General features: G+C 56.8%; 1 protein-coding gene across 1 annotated transcript in view; it reads left to right on the plus strand.

Annotated features, from left to right (window-relative positions):
• The window catches only part of CYP26B1 (cytochrome P450 family 26 subfamily B member 1), a 19,082-nt gene extending 5,606 nt beyond the window's left edge, over positions 1 to 13,476 (plus strand). Inside the window, exons 3-6 of the mRNA XM_077766297.1 lie at positions 7,183 to 7,458; positions 7,721 to 7,876; positions 9,357 to 9,641; positions 9,984 to 13,476. Of these exons, the coding sequence (XP_077622423.1) occupies positions 7,183 to 7,458; positions 7,721 to 7,876; positions 9,357 to 9,641; positions 9,984 to 10,376 (1,110 nt within the window). The 3' untranslated portion in view covers positions 10,377 to 13,476. The remainder of the gene's footprint in view (positions 1 to 7,182; positions 7,459 to 7,720; positions 7,877 to 9,356; positions 9,642 to 9,983) is intronic.
• Positions 13,477 to 19,348: the final 5,872 nt, after the last annotated feature.

Raw genomic sequence — 19,348 nt, forward strand, 5'->3', positions numbered from 1 at the left:
TGCCAGAAGCAGGTGGTTGGGGGTGGGCAGGAGGTGCTGGGAGGAAGAAGAAGGCTGGATCAGGACCGGAGTGTGAGATCCTGGGGATGCAGAGGGCTTTTGGGCAGGGCTGTTGCCTTGTGCCTCCACTCACCCTGGGCCTAACTTGGCTGTGGGCCTCCAGGTGGGGAGGGCCCATCTGGAAAGCCCCAAGGTTTGGCCCACAATGTCCATTTGGGAGGCGGGAAGGGGATGGCACAAATGAGTGCTGCCAGAGGCAAGCCCAGGGAAGGAAGGGGGTGGAAGGAATGGGGATGGAGCAGGGGTGGGGGCCCTGACACTGAGAGCCACAGATGAGACACTGATGGTCCTCCTCTTTGGGGCACCCTATCCTCTAGTTCCTTGGGGATAGGAAGTGGCCAGAAAGCAGTTCATCCTGACCGAGGTGTGAGAACCCAATTGCAGGGCTCTCTCCTTATGCATATTAGTTGTCTGCTTGCCATGTGGCATTTGTATGGGTCCTATGGTAAATTGGTGGACAAAAGGGTCTTCACCCCACCCCCAAATCTCCCTAATTCAAGTTTCCATAAACTTAGGTTTACTGAACCAAACTGAGGGCTTTGGATTAGATCGACCCAGAAGTGGCAATCTTCGTCCTTGCCTCAAGAAGTAGAATCTTAGCTGGAGGGAAGAGAACAGAATGAATATTCAGGGGCATTCATTCATTCAGAATGAATATTCAGTTGGTCCTAGAGAAAATGGCTAATCTGCTGGCCCCCAGTGCCCAGTGGACTCAGCCTGGACAGGGTGGGGGGGGTGCCACGCACAATGCCTTATCCAGTCCACACTGTAGTCAGGGAACTGGCTGGTGAGCAGGCCGCTGGGCCAGGCCCAGGCCTGGTTAGGATGTACTCACAGGAAGTACAGCCCAGGTGTGCTGGGGCCTGGCTGGCGGGGAACTAGGAGCGTCACTGTTTCCATTGGGGCTGGTGGCCCACCCCTGCTCTGGGAGGTCCGACCAGATGTGCTGGGAAGGGGCTCCTTATAGCCATCGCTGCACTCCAGGTGTTTGCCCTGCTGTCCTGGTGGTCTAGGGCCAAGTTGGGTGGGGTTGCCAGGGAGAAAGTCCAGAAAGTCTTGCCCAGTCTAACAAAATCCTCTCTTGGAAAGCCACGCCTGTGTCCCTATAGCCACTACCCCAGACCCTGTCCATTCTCTTTTGTAACTTCCCTTCCCCCAGGGGTCTGGGGTGTCTCTCATAATGGGGGAGGGATGTCGTCCTTCTTCGTGTGCAGAGAGGCTGGGGTAATTACCCTAGAGGGTGGATGGAGTATGGTAGGGAAGGCTGGGGGGAGGGGCGTCAGAGACACAGAGGAGGTGTTGGTGCACAGCTCCAGTGCACGCCCCACACACCAGAGTCAGGCAGTTCCTCTTTTCCTTTGGAGATAGGGCTGAGCCTTTTTGCACCAGAGGGCCAGCAGTCTCAGGGTGCCTCAGACAGTAGTACCCCTCCCCAAACTTGGAGAGCATCCCAGAGGATGCTCTTACTCCTGAAGTCCTGTCGTCCTGGAGATGGCAGGCATGGCTTTTCTGCTAATCCGTCCCAGACTCCTGGCTATGGGGACTTCTGTACCCAAGGCTAAGGTGGGGGAGCAGCTCCCCAGGCTTTGGAGGTGAGGATTAAGAAGCCCTGTCTACCCACACACCACCCCTCAATGACCGGGCCTTTGGACCCTGTTTTGGGTAGGAATGGAGGTCAGGCTCAGGATCGCTGCACCCCTCTCAGAAACCCTGTGCATCCTGCAGCCTGTGTTGGGATGGAGAGTCCAGGAAGTGCTTCCGCAGGAGTGTGGAGCCAGGAGGATTTAGGGGTCTTTGGGAAGGCCAGCCCAGACTTGCTCTAGATGGGCTTTGGTCCAGCGCACAGCCTCTGGCTGCAAAGTCTCCCCGGGCTCAGCTCAGGGCAGAAGTTCCCACCTGCTTTGGATAGGAAGATGGGTGGCACGGCCAGGCAGCCCCGCTATGGCACAGGCACAGAGCCTCTGTTCTGCCAGCCCAAGAAGTCCTTCACTCAAAAGTTACTGTAGCACCAGCCAGTGGGCGCAGGGGCCGCTGAGGGGGCGGGTGGCAGGAGCGGATCTCCCTGAAGGTCAACGGGGGAGGAAGCCCATGGCCAGCCAGCCGCCAGGGTGCCGGGGAGTGGATGCCTCCCTCCAATTGTCCTGTGCCAGGCAGTGGGCGGGAGGGCTGGCTGGGCGTAGGGTCCACCCGCTCCCTTTTCCCTCCTTTCTCTGTCCTCCCAGGGCAGGGAGGGATCCAAGGCTATGAGGCTGAGGTGTCTGCTCACTCTTCCAGCCTTGGGAGACGACAATTCTAACCTTGATGGGGTCGGGGGGAGGGGAGGTTTGTCTGGGGTCTCCTCTGGCCCCGAGCCCCCTGTGCCAGCCACTGCATATGTTCAGGATGGCCCAGCATAAGGGCAGGGGTTAAGAGTGTGTCTCTAGGGGAAGAGAAATGCTGAGGGCAGGAACATAGTAGCCAGAAGAGCTGGCCTTTTCCTTAGAATAAACTTGGCCATAAAGAAGGGGTCCCCTTAGGGCTCTTAGATAAATTCAGAGCTCCCAGCACTGGTAAGAGGGTGGCTGGTGGGGTTTGGAGTGGCGGGAGACGAGGTTCCATGCCATTGGTGGGTGTGGCCAGTCATGTCTGGACTGTGACATTGGGAGGACCCTTCCCCCATTGGGCCTCAGCTTTCTGAGGGGATTTTGCTGTGGCTGGAAGAGGGATGAGTGTCTCGACAAATCTAAACTTTCAGTTTCTTTGGCTTAGGTATCTGCCAAGTGCTGCCCTCCTTTCTCCACCACATGATTTGTCCTGGGTAGAGGAGTTAGGGGAGAGAATTAGAGCTGCAGGCCACTGGGGGGCAGACCCTCTGTTCCCCTAGGTGCTGGGAACCCAGAAGCATGCACAGGCTGGGGGGTCTGGGCTGGCCTCTCCCAAGCAGAGGGGCTGAGAGGGGGTTGGCTCAGGAGGCCGCCAAGGTGAAGTCCGGACCCAGTGGAAATGCCAAGCATCTGGGAAGATGACGTCCTCCCTTGTCCTCCCCCCCTTACTTCAGTTTAAAGTACACACCTCGGCGTCACCCCTGTGCTGTGCGGACAGCTGCCTCGGAGGTGCCTGCCCTCTGTTATTCTTTCCACTCCGCAGGCCATGGCTCCGGTGGCTTGGCTTGGTGGGGTGGCCTGCCCAGGCCCCCACCCTCCCGGACAGCCGCTTCCATTCCTCCCAGTCTGAGTCACTGGCCCAAGGAGTAGGTTCCCTCTCTGACTCTTCCCGCTCCCGGGGCTGCCTGTCCAGAGGCTGTCTGTCCGTCTGTATGTACATCCATGGCCACCAGCTGAGAAGGGGGAGGCTATCTGGCTGAGCGGGTCAGCAGGCAGGGCTCTTGGGGCTCCAGGGTGCCTTTCCTCTCCCAGGGGCTCTAGGTGAGAGGCAGGAGGGGGAAGCATTTGTAGAAACAGTGACAGAAGATTTGAGCCTTGACAAGCCTGCTGGTGTCCCACCCCACACCCTCCCATTCAGGGGGGAGAGAGAAAACAAGGGATGTAGACCCTCGAGCCAGTGGCTTTGCTGGAGAAACTGACGGGGGGGCTCCAAGCACACCCTCCAAGGCGAGAGTCTGTCCTGCACTGCGTCTGTGCCTGGGAGCTCCCCAGTCTCCCGTGACACTCTGCCTTCTCTCTCCCAGCACCAACCCTGGTGGGAAGTCCATACCTGCTGCTCCCTCTGCAGGGCTTGGCCTGGGCCAGAGCTGGTTCCTGATGACCTTTGTCCAACATTCTTGGCTCACTTTTGGGAATTCCTAGGGAAGCCCCAGAGGGAAACAAAGCAGCTCTGGCTCCTGTTACAACTGTGGTCAGGGCAGTCGGCTCTGGGGGCTGGGAGCCCTTCCTCTCTTCACGCGGAGCAGCTCCGCTGGGCGCTTTCCCATGTGCCCGAATCCTGACCCCACCCGCCCGACGTGGCCCAGGCCTCCCTGTGCCCTGGCCAGCACCTCCGCCTCCTCCTGGCCTTTGTGGTGGGTGGTGGTTTCTGGGCTGCCTCCGCTGTGGGAAGTGCCCTCGTTGTTAATCCTGGGCACCAACCCAGAGACGAGGTCCGGGAGTTTTCCTGGTGCCTGGGAGGCCCTGATGTCTGTGGAACCACTGGGCTGGAAGCAGGGGCTTGGACTGGATGACCTCTGAGCAAAGTCCCTTGGGTTCTGAGTGCCTACGGTCTCCCTTTGCTTCTCAGTTGGCCATTTTCTCCACCTCAGGGGCTCTGAGAGGAATCATGGGTGAGACAGCTAGGTGGAAAGGGACCCGAGAACATCCAGTTAAACCCCTCATGAAACCAGTGAGGAAACTAAGCCCTAGAGAGGACAGTGACCTGCTGGCTGCCACTGGTGAGTCAGGGGCCGGGTCAAGAAAAGAGCCCTGGACCTGGCTGTAATTCCCTTTACAGAAGCCCCAGCCCAGAGGCCCGAAGGTGCAGGGTGGCGGAGGGTTTCCTGGGGGTCATTCCCAGCTTCTCATAAGGACCCCTGTCTTCCTAGAGGTGCCGTGTGGACCCCCTACCCTGGAGTCCATCTGCTCAGCCCCAAAGGTTGGCACTCCTGCCCTGTTTGGACCCCAAGGTTTGAGACGGAGCAGTTCAGCTGGCCATCACTAGAGGGCGCAGGGGATGTAACCTTTAGGGCAGGGCAGGACAGGGCAGGGCTTGTCAGTGGGTGACATCTGGCCACTCCCTCGAGTGCACTGGGGGTCCTCAGCGCCTCCTTTGGTAACCCTGGGATGGCCCCCCTGGGCCACTGTAGCCTGCGTGGAGTGTGTGCAGGGGGTCCTGGTTGGCACTTACCAGGTGACTCACACAGTGCCAGATTCTGGACTTTTTCAAGGGGACGGCATCTACTTTGGGACACAGAGATATTGAAACTTATGTGCTCTGTACATGGAACCGCAGAGGTCACCTTGTTCAACCTCACCATTTTATAGATGAGGAAACTGAGGCTGGGGGGCGTGATTTGGCCATGATCACACACTAAGTTGGTGGGTTAAAACTCAGATCTCCGGATGTCCAGCCTGCCTTTGCAGAGCCATCACCCCACTGCAGTTTAGAGCCTAGCTGGCTTTGACTTTGACCAGGCTAGGTCTGCATGGCCTCTGCCCTGTTCCCCCGCCCCCCACATGCCCACCTTTGGGCTCGGGTCTCCCGTGTGCTGGGGGCCTGGCCAGCCCTTGCCCCCACCCCATCCCCTCCGTGACAGTACTCCTCAGTTGGCCCTGGGCCGGCTGGTCCTAGGCCAGGTGTGGCCTCCCGCTCCCTGCTTCCCCCCACTTCCAGTCTCCTCATCGAGGCCTGGTAGCCACAGAGTATCTTTCTGCCTCCCTGATGAACATTTTGCTGTTTTGTAAGGGCCCTTAGTTGGCCAGCACTGGGCTCTGGGGACTGGGCCCCATTCCCACCCCATAAGACTCTGATCAGGAGCTGAACTTGGACTCCTAAGGACACGGGGTGGGGGCGGGGTACTGAGGCAGAGAGCACTGCCTTTATCCATAGCCCTCTAAGGGGAGGTGGCAGCTGAAGTCTCCGTTGGAAATTCCCGGGACCCCCACAACTGAGCAAGGTGTGAGTGACCCATTCAGGCCCGGGCTGCCCTTGGCCACTTCCCATCATCTTTTCACATTTCAGCTGTCCTTTAATAGCAGGAGCAGCCCTGAACAGTGCTGGCTTCTCTGCCCCTCACCGGCCTCCTTCCCTCCCTCCGTCTGCCCACCGGGAATTTCGGAATGAAAGTGCTATTGTGAATGCCTGGCTGGGCCACTGAAGGGCCAGCACTGTTATTTCTGCAAACCAGCCCTCCCATTAGCCATGCAGGGCTGAGGCCAGGAAAATGTTACCTTTTCCTCCTCGAGCTGACTGCAGGGGAAATTCTCACATTTACAGTTTGTGCGGTGGTTGTGTTTGGGGGACAGGCAGGGAGGGTGAGCGCGTGTGTGTGGTTTGCGTGGGGCAGGGTAGGGGGACTAGAGGAATATTTGTCCCCTTCTGCTGTGCCGTGCCTCCCCTCTCTGCCTCTCCCAGTGACTTTTCCCTCGGTGTTGGTGAGGGTGTCCCCCTTCTGCTCTGGACTCTTGGAGGGGGCAGAGGGTGTTGGTTATGAGGGACCAACAGGCAATCAGTAAACAAACTAACGTTCTCCCCTCTCCTGTACACCATGGGCAGCAGCCTGAAAACTGTGCTGGGGCATTTGGGTAAGGAGGGGGCAGAGGGTGTTACTGAGAAAGCAGGAGGATGGAAGCAGAGAAGGTGGAAAGAGGGACTCACTGACTACTTAAAATGGACCAGGAAGATGCCGGGAATTCAAAGGGCTTCTGTTTGGCTTTGTGATCTTTTGGGGTGGAAAATCTTGCCCCCATCCCCCTGCCTTCGGGCCTGGCCACATTGAAGACATCTTGATGGCACCGCTATTAACAGACTGCCTGGGATCTACATCCAGTAGGTGTTTCCCAGGGACTGAGAGCAAATTGGTCTCAGGAAGTCTTGCTTGCGGTCTAGCCTCAGACTTCCTTGTTCTCCTATCAGCGGAGAAGAAGAGTCACCTACTGCTTTCCACCTCTTCCTCAGCCAGTCCTTGCACCTGTGTTGCACTTCTCCTGGGGGCTTCTGCCCTGTGACCTGGGAGTTTGGGAACGGGTCCCTGCCATGGAGGGGCTGGCTCCTCTGCAGCCCTGCCCAGCACCCGCTTGTGAGCTCCCCAAAGCTCGTGCAGCCATATGGCCTGCAGACCGGCTGGTGGCTGGACTGCTCAGTCCGCAGAGCTTTGCCACTGTTTGGAGCTCATGCTTTTCTGGGCGTCAGGAAAGGAGAGGGTAGCTCACATCTCCATGTGATGACATGGGAGGTCCTGCCTTTGAATAAAAGTGTCCACGAATGGTGCTTCAATCCTGTCCTTCCCCTGTCTGTGCCCCAAGGCACAGCCAGCAGGAGAGGGTTGGAGGTAGGTGAGCCAGCAAGTGTTTGTCTAGAGCTGGAAAGCAAAGCTTGATTGGAGGGAGGACCCAGAGTCTCTGTGGCCACAGCCCTGGGTGCGTGCTTCAGTGGGGCCTCGTGGGAGCCATGTGGGCCGCACGAGCGCCTCTTGCCACTTCCTCTGCCCTCCAGGTCTTCTCCAAGATCTTCAGTCACGAGGCCCTGCAGAGCTACCTGCCCAAGATCCAGCTGGTGATCCAGGACACGCTTCGCGCCTGGAGCAGTCGCCCGGAGGCCATCAACGTGTACCAGGAGGCGCAGAAGCTCACCTTCCGCATGGCTATCCGTGTGCTGCTAGGTTTCAGCATCCCCGAAGAGGACCTTGGCCACCTCTTCGAAGTCTACCAGCAGTTTGTTGAGAACGTCTTCTCCCTGCCTGTCGACTTGCCTTTTAGCGGCTACCGACGGGTGAGCACCCAGGGCCTGGGAGGAGACGAGGTGGGCATCCGTGAGCCCACTTGGAGGGAGCCCACTAAGCTGGTCACACAGACAGAGGGGAGGTATCTGCAGAAGGACAGGGGTGGAGCCTCCATCTGCTGGTCTCTGCAGCTCAGGTGGGAGGTTCTCAGAGGAGTCCTTTCCGGGCCCCTCCCAGCCTTGAGTGACCTTCCTCTTGGTGGCCTTCCCAGCCTTCCTCTTTGGTGACCGGATGGCCCCCTTCTCCCCTCAGGGCATTCAGGCACGGCAGATCCTGCAGAAGGGCCTGGAGAAGGCGATCCGGGAGAAGCTGCAGTGCACCCAGGGCAAGGACTACTCGGATGCACTGGACATCCTCATTGAGAGCAGCAAGGAGCACGGGAAGGAGATGACCATGCAGGAGCTGAAGGTGGGGGCGGCCTCCCCAGTGGGCAGCGCAAGCGCCCCATACTCTGTTTCTGTCCCTTCTGCTCTCGGCCCACAGGGACTGTCCCCGACCGGCTATGGTGGCCATCACTGCACGGGGCTGGGGCCCTCAACCAGAAAAGAGACCGTGTCCCTGTCTGCTTAGTGTGCACGGTCTGATGGGGAGGACAAGAAGCATCCACAGCGGGTGGTTCGGGCCCCGACCCCAGCGTCTGTGCACCCAGTCTTGGTAGTGAGCAGGCCCCACACTCTCCATCCCACCCACAAACCCATCTACCATTTAGGAAAAGGTACTGAAAATTGGCCCCTTCTGAACACATTTGGTGTCAGTGGCTTCGCTGACCCCCTCGCCCCTCTCCACTGCCCAGTATTCGCCATTTCAGTGCATTTCATGGTCCCCAGAAGGGAAGCCACTTGCTTGAGGGTGGCCTCAGTCCTTGGGGAAGAGCAGGGAGGTTTGGGACTAACTCAGGTCTCCTCCCATCCCACCAGCCTTTTCAAATTGGTGGCACTTGACACCGTCTCCCAGCTTGTGTGGCACTCGCTAAACCCAGTTAGGCTGCCAGCACCATGACTGCCCCCTGGCTTCCAAGAAGGGCTTCCTGCCCACCCCTTTATAGGGGGTGTACCACCTGAGGAGGGATTCATGAACTCATCCTGGTCTCCACTCTGCCACCCACATGCCACCAGGTGCCCCTGGAGACTTGCTGCACACCCCTCCAGCCCCTCTGTCTGGGCTCACCCCTAGTCTGGCTCCAGCTTTCCCCCTGGCGAGCCGTTAGAAGCTCCAGTGATCTTCCCATTTCACAAGAAGTGTCGTGACTCGTAGGTGGTGCCATGGCAAGTCAGCGACCCAGGTCCCTTCACCCTCCTCTCTGGGCCTCCATTTGTAAAATACAGGTTTCGGGATGAGATGGCCTGCTGAGACCCTTCCCTGGGGCACCCACTGCCCAGGTGTCTTGCTCCCCTGAGAACCTTGGCGGGGTCTGAGTCTTTTGGGGGCCAACTCCCCTCAGCCCAGCACATGTCCCCATGGGCATGGTCCCAGGTCACCTGGGGCTGCCAGCTGGAATACCCCAGTGTAGACCCCCCTCTGCTCGCCGCACCGGGTGTAGACCCCCACTGCTCACCTCACCAGGCCTGGTTCCTTGGGATTTGTTCTTTCCCTTCTGTGAGCTCACGGCGCTGATGAGGCCCGCTGGGGCTGGCTCTGGAATCCAGCAGTGAGTGAGAAGCAGCCCCAAGGGACTTACAGGCTAGAGCTTCTGCCCTGGGCTGTAGCAGCCAATTCTCCTGCCCAGCCAGGGGACTGGCCCCGTGACCTGAGTCCACTGAGGCCCAGATGCCGCAGCGACACGCGGCTCAGAGGTGGGGCCCAGCTAGCTGAGCTGGGGCACAGAGCCCGGCGGAGCGGGGCTGCCCTGGCTGCGTCACCGACCACGCGTCTCTCGTTGCCGCTGCAGGACGGGACCCTGGAGCTGATCTTCGCAGCCTACGCCACCACTGCCAGCGCCAGCACGTCGCTCATCATGCAGCTGTTGAAGCACCCCCCAGTGCTGGAGAAGCTGCGGGAGGAGCTGCGGGCCCAGGGCATCCTGCACAGCGGCGGCTGCCCTTGTGAGGGCACACTGCGCCTCGACATGCTCAGTGGGCTGCACTACCTGGACTGCGTCATCAAGGAGGTCATGCGCCTCTTCACACCTATTTCTGGTGGCTACCGTACCGTGCTGCAGACCTTCGAGCTTGATGTGAGGCTGGGCCCCGCGGGGCTGGGGCTTTGGGGACCCGTGAGAACACTGCCTTGGGGGTGGGGCTGGCTGATGGGAGAGAACAGCCTTCTGGCCGAGGTACCTTAGTCACGTGGGAGACATCCGGCCCCAGATGCGGGGTCAGACGAAGCCAGCCTGGGTTCGTCTGTGAAGTTGCATGTGGACATCTGTAAACAAGAGACAGGACTAACATGCTGAGGGGGAAGCTGTCGGGGGAGGGAGGGCCACAGTGGGGGGTCTCTNAGGAAGGAAGTCGTGCCCTCTCAGACCCCCTGTGGCTCTCACCACCATACCTCACCCCTGCCTCTGTCTTGCCTCCAGGGTTTTCAGATCCCCAAAGGCTGGAGTGTTATGTACAGCATCCGGGATACCCACGACACGGCGCCTGTGTTCAAAGACGTGAACGTGTTCGATCCAGACCGCTTTGGTCAGGCACGGAGCGAAGACAAGGATGGCCGCTTCCATTACCTCCCGTTCGGCGGCGGTGTCCGCACCTGCCTGGGCAAGCATCTGGCCAAGCTGTTCCTGAAGGTGCTGGCGGTGGAGCTGGCTAGCACGAGCCGCTTTGAGCTGGCCACCCGGACCTTCCCCCGCATCACCTTGGTCCCTGTCCTGCACCCGGTGGATGGCCTCAGTGTCAAGTTCTTTGGCCTGGACTCGAACCAGAACAAGATCTTGCCGGAGACAGAGGCCATGCTGAGCGCCACAGTCTAAATGCGTCTAGCCCATACCCCCACCTCAGCCCAGCCAGGCCTGGGGTGGTGGTGGTGGTGGGAGGCACCAGAAGGGTCGAAACCTGTGTGTGGGAGGGGCGGGAATGTGGGGAAGGGGGAGCGGCCCCCCATACCTTACCCTCCTCTGTTGCCCCTCCCCAACCAACCCTACCCAAAGCCAGAAGGGCCCCATCCTTCCAAGGGAAGGGCTCTTCTCCTGGCTCCTACTTCTCTCCAGTCCCTCCAGGTCCCACCGGCTTAGCTTCCGGGAAGGGCCTGGCGGGGCACTCTGCATGCCCATACAGTGTTAAAAGGCAGTGGCTTGGCTGTAGCATTTGCTTGTAATATTCTGAGCTGGTCCCACCTCTCCCGTTTCTTTTGGGCTCTTTTAGTCTGAGGACGGGTGGTTGAGGGGGAGGGAGGAAAAGAGGTGTCCCCTCTGGGGCTCTCTTCAGCATCCCCCCCCCCTTCCTGCTTTGACTCAGACTGGTGGAGTGCCCCTCCTGGCGTGGCGGCCCAGGAATAGCACACTGGGTAATAGAACACAAGTCACCCTTCATAGCGTGGGGGGCTACAAGCAGCCTGCAGGGCCCCCACCCTTTTGCCAGTTGGACATTTGAAATTACCTATTGCTGCTACTTTTTCTCTCTCTGACCTTGGGGCAAAGGAGCCGCAGGCCCTGTCCTCCCAGCATCCTCCCTGGTGGCCCTGGGCATGCGCACTGACATCCTCACCTTCTTGCCAGGCAGCCTTGAGCCCATCCCACTTCCCTGTTACACACACGCCCAAGGCCTTTGGTTCGTGGGCTGCCCACTCCCCCCGGCCAGACCCTCCCCACCCACCCCCATATTTATTNCACCGATACAACCGAATCTTGGCATTCCTGGGGACCGGCACAAGCATCTCTTCTGTCCCCTAGCCTCCTTCCCAGCTGTCTAGGGCAGGGCTTCTGCAAATGATGCATCCGCCACCCGCGGGCTCCAGACCTTCTGTGGGTTCAACCTCAGAGCCTCACTCTCCGGGTGAAGTCCAGTGCCTCTGCCTTTGCCCCTTGGTGGTGGTGGTGAAACGGCCCCTTGCCTCCCTCCCTGCTCTGTCAGAAACCCTGTTCACGTGGGGATTTGGAGGCTGCCACAAGCTCTTGCTTGGCCACTGTTCACCCCGGTGCCCCCCACTCCTCCTAGTGAGCATGGGGATGTATACGGGTTCTTTCTTCTGACAGGGAGCGAGGCCCTCTGTAGTCTGTTCCTTGACCCTCATCCTTGGCCCTTTGCCCTAGGAAAGATGTCCTGAAGTCCTTCCCACCCCTATGCCACTGTCCGCTTAGCGTAGCTCAGAGGTGTGTGGACAAGATGAAAGCAAAGGGAGGTGAGCGTAGGAGGTCCTCTGCTCTGGTCTCGAGGCAGCTGCACGGGGTGCGGCTGCAGAGCTGAGGAGGAGGGTACGTGCGATTTGTCAGAAGTGATTTGGCTGGAAACTGGCCGGTCAGGGGATGACTGGGGGAAAGAGGAGTGGCTCCTGCCAGTGGCATTTTGAGTGTTGGCAATTTGGGATGCCTCCCGGGGATGGTTTTGCGGGTCTCTGGTGAGCCGCTAGGTGATTTTGTCCGTTTTCAGATTTTTCTTGGCTTTCCGTGTTTTCTCTATTGGATTTTGATGTTATAAAATCAGTGAATCGTCTTTACAAGAAAATCAAAAGCACACAGAAGAGTGCGGGATGCCATTCCCTCCAGTTCCCTCTCTGTAGTAGTGGCTGCTGGGGTCCCTGAGGGGCCCCCTCATGGTGCTTGCCGGCCCCCCACCGCCCCCACGCACACCCCCTGTGGTCGGCTTCAGGGGAACGGGTGCATGCCTGGCCGACTGCTCTGTAACCCCTGTTCTCAAGTGTTTCATTCGGTTCCTACGTTTTCACTACAAAAAAAAACAGCACAGAACAGACATCATTGGCAAAAAGGCATTTTTAAAAAATTAGCAAAATCTCTCAATCCACCTCCACCCCCTCCCCCCAACTCACACATTCTGAAAAACAGGCAAAAATGTGTAAAGACTCATCAAAGCTTGCAAAATAGCTGCACGGTGCACCAGAATTTGTTACCCATAAAAAAAACCCAGCGTCTGGAAAGTTCCTGCTCTGTTAAGCTGACCCAGCTTGCCCTGCACCAGTCGTTTTTGACTGAACATCTAGGAGTGTAGTAAAGTGCTACTTCAGACAGGAAGCCCCCCAGACTTGGCCCCTGTCGGGGGGCGGGGGTGGGGCACGCTGGAGGGCTCTGGGAGGCGTCAGCGGCCTCCTGTTGGGGTGACCAGCCTGGGAGGGGCAGAGGGAAAGGCTGAGGGGGTCCCTGCGAGGAGAAAGGATAATTTGCTCTGCTGGGTCTCAAAGCCAACAAGAAGGGAACCGAAGAAGCTCTTGACTGGCTGACAGGAGGGTTCCTATGTTGAAATTCAGCCGTCTCTCCTCTCTGTGTCTGTCCGTGTCGTGTGTTTCTTGTGTAGGTTCTGTGGGTAGCGCTAGATGGGTGATGTGTCCTCACTTACCATTCCTAACTATCGTAACTTGACCTTAAAAAGACAAAACCCCACAACACTCTTCCTGCCACGGGCTTGCAGACTGAAGCACTTTCGATGTTGGGCGCTGGCATTTGTGAACTGGGCACCATCCTGACCCTGCCCGGATCACTATAATATTATTTTATACCCAAAACTTTTTTTTCATAAATGTTATAATTTTGTGTCTGTCTTTATAAACTATTATAAGTACTATTTTTGTTATAATTCAAAATAGATATTTAGTATAAAGGTTTTGCTGGTAAATATTTGTTATTTAGTAAAATATGGATTTTTTCTCTATTGTAAACATGGTTCATAATATTAATATGTTTTTATCACAGTTGTTTTAATATTGAAAAAGCACTTGTGTGTTCTGTTTTGATATGAAACTGGTGCCGTGTGAGTGTTTTCGCTGTCATGTGGTTTTAATCTGTATATAATATTCCATGTTGCATATTAAAAAAAATGAATGTTGTGCATTTTGTGATTTTGGAAATACTCACCCTGGCTCTTTTATAGGCTTCCGTAATAAACCGTGGGGACTCACCCTTGTTTGGCTGTCTGGTCTCTGAATTCTCAGCATCACTGTCAGGGTCCTCCCGGCCACCCACCTTCCCTTCCCCAGTGCCCACCTGCCAGGCGGGAAATTCTTTCCCACAACCAAGCAAACCGTTCCTTGTGCATAGAGAGGTCCATGCCAGTGCTCTGCGAGTAGTTAAGTGAGTAGTAAGTGCCCCTGCGCTNCGGCTGGGAGCTGGCTCTGCGGGCTGACTGGGGCCACGACCAGTGACGCCAGGAGTCTCATTGCTGGACGAGGCAACCCAGCGCTGAGGGCCTGTCCTCAGCATCCGTCTTAAACGAAAACACTGTTGTCCATGGCCACACGGTAAACTGGGGAGCGGAGTTCCGTTCTCCTGACTTCCAACCTCATGCCCTAGAGTCACTTCTCAAAGCTTATTTCATGGGTGTTGCAGGAGCAAACACATTCCCTGATTAAATAATGTTCGGAGAAAGGGTCAAACAGAGTTGGGCAGATTCCTCCCTGCAGGACTTCCCAGGCCCTTGAACCTGAGGATGGGCACGCTAAGGGACCGCACAGGTCACAGGGCTCCCCAAGCCCATTTGACGACCAAAACCATGTCCTCTTTCACGTTTCTTGCTCTTGGAGAAAAGGTGCTCTGCAACCTGGCTCGCAGAGGCCAGACATGAGGCCAGCAAAGGGCATGATGGCCAGTGCAGGGGGGACGAGGACTGTGGAGGGTGGTTTCCAGGACTGAGGGGCTGGGGTGGGGAGAGAGGGCCTCGTTCGTCAAGGGCTGGGCCTCCCGGTGCCCAGGCTGGTCCCATCCTCTGCCTTACCTAGTCCCTTCCCCACAGTCTGGGGAGGGGATTCCCTCGGCCCCCACGCCCCCAAAAAGCTGGCTTGAAAAAGGTGCTTTTTTTGTGGCTACAGCGTTGTTTGTTTCTTTGGTTGGTTGAGTTTTGTTTTGACACCCTTAGGCCCAACCTCAGTTCAGATCCAGAGAGGGACGCAGGGCCTCTCCCCACCTGGCCACCTGGACCCAGATCCTGGCTGCCCAGAAGAGAATCACTGACACCTTCTGGGAGATGAGGGCCCACCAGGCAGGACCCTCAGCCAGCCTTGTCCATCACATCCTCGCCCGCTGGGCCACGTTTCTGCTTCACCGGCCCCTCCCCACCGCGCATACATCTTCTCCCCCTGAGCCCTAACCTCCACCCGCGGAAGAGGGAGAGCAAGGGGGGGTTCCCTTGTTTTCCATAAGATAAAACAGAGTCTTAGAGTGGCGGGGACTTGCCCATGGCTACACAGAAGCAAAGGGTAGTGCTCGAACCAGAAGGGGGCCACCTGCCCCACCCAGCACGTGCCCCTGTGGGATTCCCTCACCCAGAGGCCTCTGGGGTCCGTGAGGAGCAGCAGTGAACACCCCCAACTTCCAGCAGGAACCATGCCAGCAGAAGGTAGTAGTTTTTCAAAGTGTGAACTCCTTGTGTCCTGACGGAATGTCCTGTGTGGCAGCAGAGGTGAAGGCAACATGGGGCCCGGGCTGCCCTCAGTCTGACCGCCCTACCACGGGTGGGACAGCCAGGCGGCTGGCTGGCCTGTCATCACCCAGTCTGTCGGTGCCTCTCCCCCATGCGCCCAGCGGGTCACCAGTGTCCCCCACACGGCCGCCTGCCCCGGGAACCTCCTGGCCTGGAAGGAGAACACAGGCTGTTGTGGACGGGCAAAGATGGCCACTGTTTGTTCAGGGGTTGGGGCACCAGTTTGGAGGGAACTCACAGACCGCACATTCTGCCACCTCCCAGCATTTTTTCCAAAACAGCCTGGTCTTGGCTGGGCCCCGCTGACCGGGGTGGCCAGGGACTGGGAGCCAGGAACAGGGCAAGGGAAAGCAGGGCCTTGGGGCCAGCGGGGTGAGGTAAGCAGGTGAGGACAGAGACCGTGCTCCGTCAGAGCCAGCCTGTGCAGCACTGACGTGCCTTGGAGGAGAAGAGGGACGGAGGGAGAATGACTCTGTGTGTCTGTGTTGGGGCCTAAAGGAGAAACAAAGCTGACTTGTCTGAGTCTCTGGGCTGAGCCAGCCGGGCTCTACTCCTTGTAGAGAGACCGGAGCACTGAGCTCTGATGACAAAATAGCAGGCTGGGACTTGGGTCCCATCCCTCATCTCTTACTTGGCTTCGTTTTCTCCAGAAGAGATTGGTCTGCCCCTTCTGCCCCACAGGGACCCAGGCCTCCTTGAAGATACTTATTCCAGCCTTTTTGGCCTGTTCCCCCTCCGGGTAATAAGAATGCCTCCCCTCTACCCACCAAACTCTGGTGCTCTGACTCTGGCTCCCTTCAGCTGAGCCTCCTTCTGCACAGCAGACCAATGACAGGTAAGCCCTCAAACACTTGCATGGCAGTGTGGTGCTGTGACACCCCTGCAGGGAGCTGGTCCATCCCGGAGGCTGTCTGAGGTACAGAGGGGGCTTCTTGGCTGACAGTAGCCGTGTGTCCAGGCTCCTGGCTCACCTGAGGCGGCCAGGCTACCTGGGAGGGTATATAGGTAGGCTGGGAGACAGATGTGCCTGGGCAGTGCCCACCTGCTTGGCTATGGCGCGTTTCCTTCCTGGCCTATCTGGCCAGGAGCCCTTCTTGCCTTGCCTGGTGTAGACTTGACATTTTGGTAAGTGCTTCTTTCCCACAGCTTCTTCCTCTGGGACTCAGGCTTAGATCCTCTCTGAGATAAATGTTAAGTAGAACATATTGTGATTGGTGCCCCCTGAGGCCGTACCCCCAGAAAGCCTCACCCTGAGCCTGTAACAGCAGTGGTCACACGGGAACCCTCTGCAAGGATCTGGCCCCATTTGTGACATGTGGTCTCTCCTTGGGGAGGAGGGGGGCCACCTCTGACCCGTTGCTTTGGGATAGGGGCAGGGAAGATGGCTCCCAACCCAATCCATCACCACCACCAATCCCAACTAAACCTCAAGACCACCGGGTTCTGCCCAAAGGCACATACATCCCAAGCAAAACTCCATGAGGCCAAATTCCGGTTCCATAATAAAAACTGGGGTCTCTTCTGGAGTTGGTAGCAAACATAAAAATCATCCTCAAGTTCTAACCTGCTTATGTTGTTTCCCCCCACTGCGTGGGGGCAGGAAGACCCACCCACCCTCTCTGTGAGGGCGTCACCTGGTGACGCTGAACTTGCCGTGTAGACCCAAGACACGACCTACACACCTTTGCCTGTCATGAGCCAGATGCCTCTTCTTTATTAATTTCATAATTCAAGTCTTGATGAAGTTCCACAAGTCATGAATAACTCCCTATGCCAGTTAGGGCCGGGGTTAGTTTTCAAATGTGCTGCAAATTCCTAAGGACGAATACAGACTCCAAGCTGCATGTGACTGTCACCCACCTCTTCCTCTGACCTCCTCCGCACCGTGTCCCTTTCATTTCCCTAACTTGACCCCCACCGTGAGCTACCTGCTGCTGGCGGAGGCAGGTGTCGGCAGGCCTGCTGTGATTCTTGGAGCCGACGCTGTGTACGCGAAGAGCTGGATGCTGGGATCCTTTCCAGCTCTCGTGTCAGATCGGTTCAGATTCTTTCTACTGCAAATGACAAGAAACTAATTGGAAGTAGCTTTGGCACAAAGGGGGATTTACTGAGAAAACACCGGATCGTGTCACAGACTCCAAGGAAGACCTTCTAGCCAGCCGTTAGAAGAGCAAAGCAGGGCTATCGTAGAGATGCCAGCAATGGGAAGTTGTGGAATTGCCCTCTCATTTCAGTTTCTCAGAAGACAGAGTCTGGTTGGTCCAGCATGTATCCCTCTCTGGGCCAACTATCTATGTTCAGGGAGCCAGGGTCACCCAGCATAGATGAGGCAGCTGAGAAGTGGGTGGGCCAGAGAGGCAAATAATGCCTCAGGAGTTCACTCCAGATATCAGTGTATTTATAAAGCTCAATCTAAATGGTTTTGTAATGAACAGAGTGCGAAGGGAAGGCTTAACCAGAGAAGGCATAGCCGAGAAACGATTGATGCAGGATAGAGTAAATCAGGGAAGGCTTCCTAGAGGAAGAGGTTCCTGTTTTCCACGTGGTCCTACGTCGATGGCCTGCCTGGAAGAGCACCAGCCCTGGTACTCAGGTACTCAAGTACTGGGTCAGGGCCTGATATCTAATCAGGAGGCCCCTTATTCTCTTGTTGCAGACATGGCCTCAGTGGGATTTCAAGCCCAGTTCTTCTACTGAACAAAGAACTGAGTCTATCTCTGCCTCAGTGTTTTAATCCACAAAGCAGCAGGATCATATTAGTATTGCACAGGACTAATTAGTATTGCACGTGGGCTCAGGTGGGACACCAAGCAGACCATCGTTGGAGAGGGGCTAACTCCAGATGAAGGTATCAAGAAGCTGACAGAGTGCTGGCCCTTCCCTCCTGGGGGCCACCTGGTCACTGCGCCTGGGGCTACAGTCTGCCCCCAGCCTTTGGTGAGAAGAGTGTGGGAACGCGCAAGAGCTGGTGAGACGGTGAAACGACAGGAATTCTCACACACGGTGAGGGGAGCGTACGATGGTGAACTGCTCCAGAAGATGGATCAGCCGGAGCTCCTTAAGCTGACTGCTACTTCTGGGATTACCCCTCAAGCCTGTCTGCATGTGGTCCTTGGAGACAGACGGCAGAGTCTGACCGTTTCCATGGGTCCGGAGCCCGGCCTGGCTTAGCTGAGTTCTGTACCCAGGTTATCACGAGGCTGCACTTTCATCTGGAGCTTGGGACTCTCTCTCCAGCTCACTGGTTATTGGCAGACTTCAGATCCTTGAAGCTGTAGAACTGAGGCCCTCAGTTCCTAAAGGTCACCTGCTATTCCCGCCACACGGGCCCCCGACCACATGGCAGCTTGCTTATTGAAGGCCAACAGGACTGCATCTCTTGGCTTCTTCTGTCCCTGACCTCTATCTATACCTCTGATTAGGTCAGGCCCACCTAGGACCATCTTTTGATTAATTTAAGGGCAGTAGATCAGGAGCCTTAATTACATCTGCAAAAATCCCTTCACCTTTGCGTGCAACCTAGCCGCAGCACCGGGGTGAAACAGCATTGTATTCGCACAGGGAAGGGATCACACACAGTGGCTACAGCAGGGGCAGGAAGCCTAAAGTCATCTTGGAGCTCTACCTGAACAACCGCGAAGCAACACAGATCGACAAACTGCAGCGCACAAACAGGATGGATTCATCTCACAAATAAAAAGTTGCTCAAAGGAAGCCAGATGTCAAACTTGAGGTACATCTATATCAATATGCTTTAAAATGACAAAATTAAGTATATTTCTAGGGATGCATTTGTACATGCAAAACTATAATGACAATCAAGACAGTGATTACAAGGGCCGGCCAGTCCCCTCCAGGGCAGAGTATTCTTTTTTTTTTTTTGAGTCCTGTGACACAGGGAGTAGTTACACTAGTATTTGGTTTACAAACCATTTTCTGTACCACACGTCGATGCATTTGTACACACTGCTTCCGTAGGCCTATTGTATTTCATGCGTGCAAAACATAAACATGAAACTGAACATGAGATTTGTCTTAGGCAAGAGACGCAAGGGGGTGAGGAGCGTCACACGGATCATGTCCCTCTGAGGACATCTGCACTGCCCAAAGGTGCCTGAGTCAAGATGCTGTGGCGGGTGGGGGAAGGCAAGGAGGGAGGCAGCCTGTGGGAAACCCCAGCCACGGGGGCGGGGGGGCTTGTGGGAGGGCTGCGTACCCCACTGGCCTCCCCTGGTTCCGTCAGAAGAGCTGCTGCCTTCTCCAGGCCCTGGCTAGGCTAGAGACTGAAGCCACACGAGAAGTCCTTTCTGCCTTGCACAAACCGAGGGCACTGCTCCTGAAAAGACAAGCAGCCATGCCT

This window comes from Crocuta crocuta, unplaced genomic scaffold, assembly GCF_008692635.1.
Source record: "Crocuta crocuta isolate KB4526 unplaced genomic scaffold, BGI_CrCroc_1.0 scaffold113, whole genome shotgun sequence".
Classification (NCBI taxonomy): Eukaryota; Metazoa; Chordata; class Mammalia; order Carnivora; family Hyaenidae; genus Crocuta; species Crocuta crocuta.